Below are 12,118 nucleotides of genomic sequence, written 5' to 3' on the forward strand. Positions count from 1 at the left end.
GTCTGTCCATTATTTTTGACAATTCTTGGAGAACAGGTGAAGTGCCAGAAGATAGGACGTGGCCAAATGTTGTCCCCATCTTCAAGAAGGGGAAAACGGAGGATCTTGGTAACTATCGGCCCATCAGCTTGACATCTATAGCTGGCAAATTTTTAGAACAAATCTTCAGTCAGTCCTTGAACAGCTGCAGTGGATGGCTGTAATTACTAGGACTCAGCATGGCTTTCTCAAGAACAAGTCATGTCAGACAAACCTTATCTCTCTCTCTCGCTTTCTCTCTCTCTCTCTCTCTCTCTCTCTCTCTCTTTTTGAGAAAGTTACTACCTTGCTAGATTAGGGGAATGTTGTGGACATTATTTACCTTGATTTCAGTAAGGCTTTAGATAAGGTTACACATGGTATTATTATTGGCAAGTTGGTAAAATGCAGTATGGATCCTAATTCTGTCAGGTGGATCAATAACTGCTTGTAAATAGTTCATCATCTTCTTGGAGTGGAGTGTTGAGTGGAGTGCCTCAGGGATCTGTCCTGGGCCCTATGTTATTCAACATATTCAAAAATGAATTGGATGACGGAATAGAGGGGGTGCTTACTAAATATACTGTTGATACTAAACTGGGAAGGGTGGCAAACACAACAGAAGACAGAATCATGATTCAGAATGGTCTAGACAGGCTGAAAAACTGAGCTAAAAAGAATTTTAATAGTGAAAAATATAAAAAACCAAATGCCTCAATATAGGATGGGTGAGACTTGTCTTGGCTGTAGTACATGTGAAAGTAGACCATACACTGAACATGAGTCAGCAGTGTGACTCGGTAGCTAAAAAGGCAAACAGGATTTTGGGCTGTATTAAAATAAGTATAGTGTCCAGATCACACTTTACTCCACTCTGGTTAGACCTCACTTGAAGTACTGTGTTCAGTTTTGGGCACCACAACGGAAGAAAGATGTAGAGAAACTGGAGTGTGTCCAGAGGAGAGCTACAAATATGGTGAGGGGTTTGGAGACCAAATTGTATGTGGAAAGGTTGGGGGAGCTTGGTCTGTTTAGCCTGGAGTGAAGATGACTGAAGGGTGATATGATAACCATCTTCAAATACTTTAAGGGCTGTCATATAGAAGATAGAGCAGAGTTGTTTTCTGTTGTTAATTCAAAATAATGTATGGCTAAACATCCGGAAGAAGTTCCTGACCATTAGAGCGGTTCCTCAGTGGAACACGCTTCCTTGGGAGGTGGTGCGTTCTCCTTCTTTGGAAGTTTCTAAGCAGAGGCTAGATAGTCATCTGACAGTGTTGATTTTATGAACTTAGGCAGATTGTGAGTGGGTGGGCAGGTAGTTGTGAGTTCCTGCATTGTGCAGGGGGTTGGACTAGATGACCCTGAGGTACTTTCCAATTCTATGATTCTATGAATCTAACTCTCTTGTCTCAGGATGAGATAACAAACACAAAATAGCTTGTCACTTATGGTTTGCTTCCATTCTTGGGTGGAGACGGATGGGGCAATTAACTAGTCTCTCTGAATTATTTATTTTTTACAACTGGGAAAGTGTCTGTCATTAATTACTAACCTTGACATTTTTATTTCTCCGATGTTTTTGTGAACTACAGCTAAACCCAAAGGATTGATTAGCTTTTTTAGCAAAGAATTATCATCTTTGAACTGCTCGGGAAGCGGTATACATATTTGGTTAAGGGCTAAGTGGGCAGAGAGTGGGTGTGGCCAGTCTGGATGAGGGCCCAATTGGGCCCTCACCTGGACTGGTAATGCCCACTCCTGCCCACCCAGCTGCCCAGGGGCTCTGCCGCCACTGTCGGCAGTTTGCCCCAGACACATATAAGTGCCCTGGGGTAGGGGGAAGGGAGGGGGTTCCCTTCCCCGTGGGCCCGTGGAAAGCCGTGGCTTCACCAGGGAGGGAGGCCCTGAAAATGGCTTCCCCGGCCCCACTGAGCACATCTGCCGCCTCACAGATTTTAATGTAACAACACACTTTCCTAATTTGCTATTAATTTGCTTTTGCCTTATCTCTACTCTTATGATCCTTGTTCCATTGTCTGAGGAAGAGTGTATGCACACGAAAGTTCACGCCTTGAATAAATCTTTGTTGGTCTTAAGGGTGCTATTTGACTGAAATTTTGTTGTGTACCTTCCTCTGGATTTATCCTTCTCTGGATGAAAAAATAACACTATCCCTCTTTTGGCTGTTTTTTTCTTTCTTTCTGTAAAGGGTTATTGTAACAGGGTTACAGGAGCATGGCGGATTAATGACATCGTGTGATTGTGAAAGGGTTAACTTCTGCCCCACTTCATCACAGCCCTGATCCAAATCAGAGTCTTTAATGGCTGTAGTTCAGGTTACTGCTCTCTCAGTATTTTGCCCATTTGAGCCCTGAGGTGCCTCACCACTGACGTCTAAGCTGCTTTTAATTGGCTTTAATGCAAGCCATTAAGCAGCCAAGTGCAGTCACTTTAGTCCTTCCCACTTGATCATCACCTTGGATCCCAATGGATAAATGCCTGGGAAAGACCCAGAAAATTAGCTCTCACCCATATGTTGTTCAGCCTTTAACACAGCATCATCAGTACTGGTGCAGCCAAAAATTGATAGGGTGAGATTACCTTTACATTTAAAGACATACAACAACTAAAATATTCAATGCTTTATTTATTCCAAGGATTGCCAGCCCTTCAACTGCATAGCCTTTTTGGGGGGATGGGGGTGGGGGGGTGGAGCCTAGGGAGGGAAAGTACTGTAGACACATGCACACATACAATATTGTACCATAGAGTAGCGGTCCCCAACCTTCTTGTAGTCCGGGACCGCCTCCGAGGGTGGGAGAGAGCCAGCGGCCCGGCCACAGCAGCTGCACGTAAACGCGCTCGCGCAGTTGCCGCACATGCCCGTTTTCGCCACTAGGTGGCGCTTACACGCATGCACAGAACAGCCACACGTGCACGTTTTTGCCAGCAGGGGGCGCAAACACGCATGCACGGCGGCTCTGCGCGTGTGCGTTTGCGTCACTGGCGTGCCAGCGGCCGCACCTGCCTCTTCCCCCCCTCTCGCTGCGGGGGGGAAGGCAGGCGCAGCTGCTGGCGGCCCGGTACCATGGCCTTAGCGGCCTGGTACCGGGCTGCGGACCGGGGGTTGAAGACCCCTGCCATAGAGGTTGAGGTTATTCCTAGAGTGTTGCAGAAGGGGTATATATTCTGGATTTACAAGTGTATCAATATATTTATTGTAGCTTTAATTCTTGTCTACTCAGGCAAAGTTGCATCAAGGTACTGTTAAGAGAACAAAATGAAGTGTTTGTTTAATAGTAGTTTAAAGCTTTATTGGCTGCAAGTGTGATCCAGACTCTTTTTCCAATACAAAAACAAACTGCCTGTAGGACAGAATGCTAAACTAATCTGACTGATCCTTTTAGTTTATTATAACTGAGCCCAAGGGAAGACAGAATGCAAAACTATAACAATAACCATTTTATTAATGGCCTCAAAATAGGATGACTGTTTCTGTAAAATCTGAGTCTTGTTATGACACAAATTTGGCAATATTAGCATGTTTAAAAGAGATTTATTTTTCTTAATTCTTCTCTCCTATTGCTTTTAATGCAGTGGACATTGTGGTTTGCAAGGAGCATGCCTCAAACACTTTCGCCAGTGCATTAATTTACAGGGAGAACAGCTAACATATTAGCAGAGCCTCTGACACATTACTGACAAATCACCATTTTTCCAGTACTAATCTGATAACACTTTTTTTCTCCTATCAGAGAAGATATCATCCTGTCTTTACAACCAATGCAGTTACAAATGTGATGTCATTTTTCAAAAAGTAGAACCCAAGATCCTGGGAGGAGGGAGGAAGAGAAGCATAGCAAAATTAATCCATGAAAATTGTGTGAAGCACAATGACACATTATTTTTCTGAGACCCCAAATGTTGCTGGTTTAAGATTAGCATGCTTAATTTGTGTGTTCAAGGATACCCAAACAACCTCTAATGAAAATCACTAAGCACCTAATATATCTTCAATTATTCCAGTGCTAGCAACAGTGACATTATGTTCTTTCCGTATGTCAGCTATAAGCAATGTAACATATGCACTCAATTAGCAGCAGCAGTTCTTCACTTTGAAATGAGAATCTCTTTGCTTTGTCCTCCCACTGTAGCTCCATTCATGCTCTGATGCTGAACAAGACATATTAAGTGAGTGCTTAGCCATGCAGCAGCTCCATCCTTCCTCGCAGCACATCTTAGATGGGAAATGTGGGCGATCGATGGGTCACCCTGACCTAATACCAGGTGAGAAAATTCCTCATAACAATGATGTGAAATATGCCCTCCAATATGATACTACGGAGAACCCAGACTGAAATCCTCACCCAGCCAGGAAGCTCACCCATCACTGTTTGAGCCCACCATGCCTCCTGGTTGTTGAGAGATACAATGCTACTCTAATCTTTTAGGGGGAAAGTTGAGATAGACCAGTGATATATGTTCTGATTTTCCACGTGGCTCCAAACAAAAGTCCTCCAGTGGAAGCAACAAAAGCCAATAAATAGCAACCCTCCATGTGGAGGCAGACAAGGGTATAAGGGGTTGAGATTTAGTAGTGGTTCAGGGAGAGCACTAAAGGGTTAAGCTACTCATTCAACTAAACTAAACTTATAATACACAAACAGAGTCAGTGCCTTGTGGGTGGGTACAGCCGCATTATGGGTGGGATGCCAGGCTGCCAGCAACTGTATGAGATGGAACACAAAGAACTAAAGGAGTCCTCTTTCCAAGTTGGTAATGTGAACCAACAGGTGGTCTCAAGCTAAGATAGAATTCCATGTGGTAGAGTGCTTTAGAAATATGTTTGGGAATCAAAATTCCTAGGTAGTGTACATACTAGACTATACAAGCTTCAAAAAGTAGCATAGCGTACAGTCAAATCCACTATATAATGCTTCCTTTTATTCCAGTTGAAAATACTTGTTTATGCTGGGTTGCTTTCTCAAAGAAACCACAGCATTAAGGTACAGAGTGCTGTGCCACTGGGATTACTTGGATTACCGAGAACCTTTCCCCCCTAAACTAAAGCTGCAGCATATTTTAAATATGTCAATGATGAAAGCTAACATACAGAGATGAATCATTTTTCAAGTCTGCTATTCCTAGTGCTGAACTTTAAACCAAGGGTGTGTTTAGGCTTGTGAAAGAGAGTATATGAATGCATGAGCCTTGCAATTCTGCATTTTTGAAATCAGCAAGAAAACGTCAGTAAAGGATCCCTGACCATAGGAGGACATTTATGCTATTTGGCTATAATATGTTTCCATCTGCTATCAGGGAAGGCTTATTTTTTTAAAAACATCTATTCCCAAGCGATTATTTATCTGTAAGGATGGGAGTATTGAATAATCAGAACATGTATGACTTGAATGCCAACCATATGATCAAACAAAGAGAATTCACTGCATCTTTCCCACAAATTAATCATGAGACATTTAAAATCATGCTGTCAGATAAAAATCTTGAACTAATCTCTCTCATGGCTAAATTTGCATGGAGGACAACTAAATTAAGGAAGACCTGGCTGAAACTGGAGTAAAGATAGTGGTACTAGCTGCATTGTATTTTAATTTGAAATGTTATTAACTTTAATGGTTTGGAATCGCCCTGTTTTAATCTTTGTAGATCTTTGTATGCTATAAACTGAATTCTGGTCTGGTACCATATTAATAAAATGATTCTGATTCATTAAAGGATTTCTGAAATTTCATATTCATAATTTATTTCATAATTTATGAAAAATGTTAAGAGCATGAGGACCTATGGTAGATCTATTTTAGCATTCTGTTTCCAATGGTGGCCAGCCAGTTACTGCTCGAAAGCAGAGAAGCAGGGCACAAGCAACAGCTTCCTTAATATTACAGTAGAAATTGCCTTATGAGAACAGTATCTTGTTCATCTACAGGATCACTCTCTGTAATTGGCCATTTTATTGTTATTTTTATTATACCTATGGGGAACTAAGATAATGACTTCTGCAGCTTTGATATAGTATGAACACAAATCTTCCTTTTAAATATCTATTTACATGCCAGTACTGGGCCAGACTGACTCCCATCATGGTATAGGAAGGAAACTCTAAGCCATGTAGCACCTTGCAGAGAGCTTATTTTTTGTTGCTTCCTCTATCTTTGTATTTTCTGGAGTTACATTTTTATCATTATTTTTGTAGCTACTTGGCAGAGACCCTGAAAAGCCTTTATCCCAGATGGCCTGTGATGCTAGCTTGGTAACAGATGTTAGGGCTAAAGGCTAAACCATTTAGATTTGATAGATGACATGTTTTTATAAGCTGAAGTGGTTAACGTGTTAAGAAGCCCAAGTCATCTTCTCCCAAGCCAGGATACATAATAGGCAGACAGAATGTATGCAGTTGGTATGCAGCACAGTTCTCCCTGGTGATCATTCCACATTTTTACGAACACTAAGGGAACTGAAACAATAAACTGTTTTAGGATCATTCCAATGGGACAAAATTCCCAGGCTGTGATGCAGACTTACTATTCCTCAGTGACGGTATTCTAGGATGGCAAAATAAGAGTTGGTGCACAATACAGAGAGACCTCTTGGCTAACCAGGCTAAGAGCAAAAGTTGCACTGACTTCAGTGCTTATGCTATACTACCTAACGCAAGTAAGTTAGCAATCTCTCTCTCTCTCATACACACACACACACACACAGAGTCATGGCTCATTTGGTCCCTACCTTTTAGGCTAAAATTTCTTTTTTACTTAGGGTTTTAATGAAGGGTTTTATGTCTTAAAACATTTTATAGTCAGCTTCTGGCCTACAACATTTTAGAATACTCAGTGTGTGTTTTATGCTGTTATACCCTGGCTGTTTATATAATACTTGGGGCCAAGCCCGTTGCATTCAGGAATACAACGGGCACTAGATTAGGAGGATGGAATGGAAGAACTCTGCGGATGGCCTCCCCCTCCCCCCAGGACCAGGAAAGGCTGCAGGCAGCTGTTGGGGAACTCACCGGTGGGCAGCTTTCATGCAGCAGGGTTCTGCAGCCTTCAAGCCCCGGAGGGAAGTAGAAGGAGGATGGGATGGTCAGGGGTGGGAAATGGAAGGTGATTGGCTGGCCACTGGACAGGCAAGCCAGTTGGCAGAGGAGGCATTCAGGGAGGGGGGAGGATAGCCATCCTGAGTGGGTGTTAAGCACTGAGAGGCACTTAAGCCATGAGACCTGCTCCTACTCCAAAGCCTTACCAGAAATATTAAGTGGAACAGATTATCATGTTTTTAATCATGTGTATTTATTGTCTTCATTGTAAGTTGCTTTGAGCAGACCTCTGGAGAGGTAGCATCATTCCCTCCCCCCTAAATACATGAATCCTAAGCAGAATTGTATCTTTCTAGGTTCATTGAAGGAATGCTGAAGAGGATTTCTATGTTGATTTTATTGTTTTATTGTTATACTAGTATCAAAGCCCATTTTAAAAATGGGCTTTGAAAGGGGCAGCAGGCAGGAGGGCGTGAGAGGGTGGCCACAGCTCCCTTTGGCCCAGCAAGCGAGAGTGGAAAGCCCCCCCCTGCCGGCGGCAACAGGGCTTTGCAGCTCACAGGGAGGCTGCAAACTCCCCCCCCCCCGGCTCCCTCCTAGCAGGAGCGTACCTGTGGGCCACAAAGCCCTGTCACTGCCTCTCTCCTCATGGGTGACAATGGAGGCCGCAGCCACAAGGCTGTGGTACAGACCAGTGGTCCCCAACCTGTGGGCCGCGGCCCGGTGCCGGGCCGCGAAGGCCATGGCGCCGGGCCGCGGCTCCCTCTCCCCGCCCCCCACCGCAGTAAAAAACTTCCCAGGCCGCAAGCTTGCGGCCCGGGAAGCTTCTTACTGCCGGAGGGCGGGGAGAGGGAATCAGGGCCGGCCGCGCCCGTGCCCTGCCGGTCCCCAACCTCAGAAAGGTTGGGGACCACTGGTACAGACTTCATGAGCCAGTGCTCTAATCCAGCAGGGTTCCATTTATGTTTTTACCCAAGTCATCTGAAATTAATGACTTGGATCCAATGGACCATGAACAGAAGCCTTTCATTGTCATGGGTCTTTCCTGATTGTTCCCTTCTCCTGAGAAGGCTTGTGCAGCATGAGAATGCATATGTTCTCACAACGCAATGCAGCTTTAAGCAGGAGAAATGACTGCATGAAATGAAAGCCTCCTTAAATATTTTTCCTGACGTACTTACCAAGCCACTTGCCAGAGGGAAGTTCCAGTACCTGCAGAAGAAACTGAACCTTCATGACTTTAGTACATGATACTTGAGAAGGGGTGTTGAGTTTTTCAAGTATCAGTCCCTTGCAGTCATGAAGCAGTTAAATTGAAGATTTTGCTAGCTACAATTTCAGATTCAGCTTCCTGAATTAGCCTTAGTCAAATTGTCAAACTGTGATTTGGGTGCAATTCAATCATGCAGATATCAGGAAGTTTAAAGGGACCATGTTTAGAGCAGACAAGAGAAAGGATGCAGAAAAACTAACCATCTAGATCTGGGGTAGTCAGCCTGTGGCCCTCCAGATGTCCATGCCAGCAGGGGCTCATGGGAATTGTAGTCCATGGACATCTGGAGGACCACAGGTTGACCACTCCTGCTGCCCGCTCTGGAGCCTTCGTGTGCTCTGTAAAGTACTGTCCACTTCTAACAAAGAAAATGTTTTGTGCTGGCTCCCTAGTTATTTTCTATGTAAACTTGAGGGGGATCTGATACAGTTCCTTTGCAATTACATGCCTGGTCCTGCTCAATGTCTGGAGCTTATGACATGAGCCTCAGGGGAGGGACAGACAGACAGACAGACAGACGGATCCATTAGAAATATCGGCTACTTAAGATCATACCTTAACATGAGTGGTTCAAACAAAAACTTTCTGAACCTGCTTGTTCTACAATTATAGGCTTTTGCCACTACTACTAATGTAATATCTTATTCAAATTTTAAGTTGCTTGAACAAATAGGTTTTCCTGGAACGAGGACAAGGGAGAGAATTATTTTCTTTCCCCTTCTGTCATATTAAATTAATACAATCTGCGTTCCAATAAAATAATTCAATGAAGTTACAGCTATGTGATGTCTAGCAATGTATTATATTTCTTTAAAATATCATCTGGATGTCAATAGCACAGGTTGAGTATTTAGAGGCTGTGCCAAAAGGAAATTATAACACCCTGGAACCATACAAATGTCTGATGTATAAATGGAAACAGAGGTAGAATCCGTGATCCCATCTGCCCAGAATAAGTGATAGAACAATATTTTCCCAACTGTTCATAAAAGCCCGTTGTGTATTCCCTGAAGATGCTTTCGTATAACACAAAATGGATCTTGTGGTTTGGAGCACTTCTTATAAAAACAAGTGCAAGGGGATAGCTTGCTCAGTTTAAATGTAACAATATCAGCCAGTTCCATTGAAGCCTTGATATGATCATGCCTGATTAAAAGATACCATAAAATTTGTGAGATTATCTTTGTGGCTTGAGAGAAACATGAATAAACAAAATGGAACAGCCATTTTTTTCAGCTTTCTGAGATATTATAATAAAAATTTGCAACAAGATTTGCATAATAAGAGAGCAGGTCTCATGGCTAAAAAAACCAGAACCGGACTAGAACAGGGACAGGTGAGCACAGAATGAATCTTGGGTCCACTAGAGAGCTTCTCACTTTCCTCCTACTCTTGCACAGCCCCTTCGGCTCAACTGATCCTCATAACTGATCCTACAAGTTCCTTGTGCTTAAATGAATCCCGTGAGTTACTTTAGCAGCAAGAAGTGGATTGAAGACTTCTTACTTCTCATCATCCAAAAGTAAAGTTTAAAAGCCAGCAGCAAGAAGACACTAGTTAAATTACTTGGTCTACTTATGCAGAGACATGCCACATCATCAAAGTAGGGCATATAATAGAAAATAGGCTAAAGAAATTATTTCTCTGTTGCCTCTTTCCAGCTCTCCTGTCCTTTTTGCTTCACTTTTGTTTTCTCCTCTTCCATTCTCTTCATTTCTTTCCCTCTCTATTTCACCCAGCTGATCAGTAACCTTCTTCCTTCCCCTCACACCCCAATTGTATTGTAGTTTGTACTGAAATTAAAGAAATCCACATTAGTGTTACATTCAAAAAAGTTAAAATCTGTACCATTCTTAAGCAAATACGTATAGATATGTGCATTCAAATTTTAGCTGACTTATGGTGACTCCAACAAGGGTCTTTCAAAGTAAGAGACTAAGCAGAATTGGTTTGACGTTGCCTTCCTCTCAAGATTTTTCCTTGGTAGTGTCCCATGAAAGTACCAACCCTGCTTTTAAGAATCGGTTTGTACAGCTATGCTGCAAATTTGGTGCCTCTACTTCAAACCCCCACACCCCCAGACCACATCATAGACAGAAAAGGGAGGTTTTGGTCCCTTTAAACTTCCTGATATCTGCATGATTGAATTGCACCCAAATCACAGTTTGACAATTTGACTAATGCTAATTCAGGAACTTTAACATAAGGGGAAGTATGATTTGGACCGGATGTATCCAAAATGTGCCCAAATCAACATTGATTTGAGTACTTTTCAGATTATGAATCACACATGCTTAATTGTTAACTCACTGGAATATAGGTATATGTGGTAGTTCTCCATCCTGTACTGTCTAGACTGCCAGCTAAGATATTATTTCAAGCCTGTGCTTCACTTTCAGAGATGAGGCAGGTGGCAACCAGAGACTGACTTTTTCAGCCTTGGCACCTTGCCTGTAGAAGCCTTGCTCCATGCGGCTCTCCTGGCACCTATCCTACTCTATTAGGTGCCTGGCCAAAATGTTTCTTTTTCACCAGGCTTTTAGAAGAAGACAACAACTTAGTTTTTATACACCACTTTTCACTATCCAAAGGAGTCTCATAGCAGTTTACAATCGCCTCACCTTCCTCTCCCATAACAGACAACCTGTGAGGTAGGTGGAGCTGAGAGAGCTCTGACAGGGCTGCTCTGTGAGAACAGCTCTATCAGGACTGTTACTAGCCCAAGGTCACCCAGCTGGGCTGTATGCAGAGGAGTGGGAAATGAAACTCAGCTCTTAACCCCTATACCCAGTTGGCTTGGTGTAGTGGTTGATATTATGTGGTTGATATTTTAACATCATTTTATAGTCTGCATTTTAATCTCAGAACTGTTTTAGAACTCTTCTTGAGAAGCTCATTGTTTTATGATGTTTTGGTGCCCTGGCTAGTTTTTAATGCAGTGTTTTGTTTTTTATTTTAATTTAACAAGGCATTTTGATCTTACTCTAAAGAGGCAGCACAGAAATTTGTAGATAAATAAATGTCTCCGGAAAAGTGGAGATGGAAATAAAGGGAAACAGAAACCTGGCTAATCACTTCTATTCCTATTGATTTATTTTGAGGTTTTCACTGGCAAATTATCTTTTTCCTTCTTAGGCATCTACACTGACTCCAGCACTAACCATAACGGACCATCTCCCAATCTCTTGCCGTCATCTCATGATCTGCCTTCAAGGCAACACACACTTGAATCAGCCCTCATCAGTACACACCATCATGTATCAACTATAGAAAGCTCCAGGGAAGGGTATGTATCAAAAACAGGTTGAATATGCATTTATTGCACTATTGCTTGCACTTTTTGAATTCAGGTAACCTTTTTCAGTTTACATTACTTTCTGTGAACTCCCAACCCAGTCCTTGGTGTATATTCCATAGGTGACTGTGTACAGTGGTGTGCATAATAGCTGCTGCGTGTGATGATCTGTGGAGCAAACCCACGCTTGCATTAGAAAAAGTATTAAACAGGGTCAGTCTTTCTCCTATAAGCTGGTAAAGAAAGAGCAGTTATTTCTGAAGTCCACTTCTTTCCAAATCCACTAGGACTTATGGCCAGTGAAGATGCCGTCACATCCACCAACTAAGTGTGAGTTAGTTACGGTCCAGTGCTAAGACAGTCCACCCAAGTCTTAGCTGGTAGAGGAAAAAGGGACCACTTATCCCAGGAACGGATCCTGTCCCTTCCTAGAAATTCATATCCTTCTTTCCAGGTGCCTGGTGCCCCAAAGTGG

The 12,118-nt window shown here is 42.7% G+C and overlaps 1 protein-coding gene across 3 annotated transcripts in view; it reads left to right on the forward strand.

The window, feature by feature from the left end:
- Positions 1-12,118, forward strand: part of GLIS1 (GLIS family zinc finger 1) — a 246,913-nt gene that overhangs the window by 195,589 nt on the left and 39,206 nt on the right. For all 3 annotated transcript variants that reach the window (XM_077333689.1, XM_077333686.1, XM_077333687.1), the window contains exons 7-8: positions 4,176-4,308; positions 11,484-11,634. In XM_077333689.1, the coding sequence (XP_077189804.1) occupies positions 4,176-4,308; positions 11,484-11,634 (284 nt within the window). The remainder of the gene's footprint in view (positions 1-4,175; positions 4,309-11,483; positions 11,635-12,118) is intronic.

The sequence above is a fragment of the Paroedura picta genome, chromosome 4 (genome assembly GCF_049243985.1).
Source record: "Paroedura picta isolate Pp20150507F chromosome 4, Ppicta_v3.0, whole genome shotgun sequence".
Lineage (NCBI taxonomy): Eukaryota > Metazoa > Chordata > Lepidosauria > Squamata > Gekkonidae > Paroedura > Paroedura picta.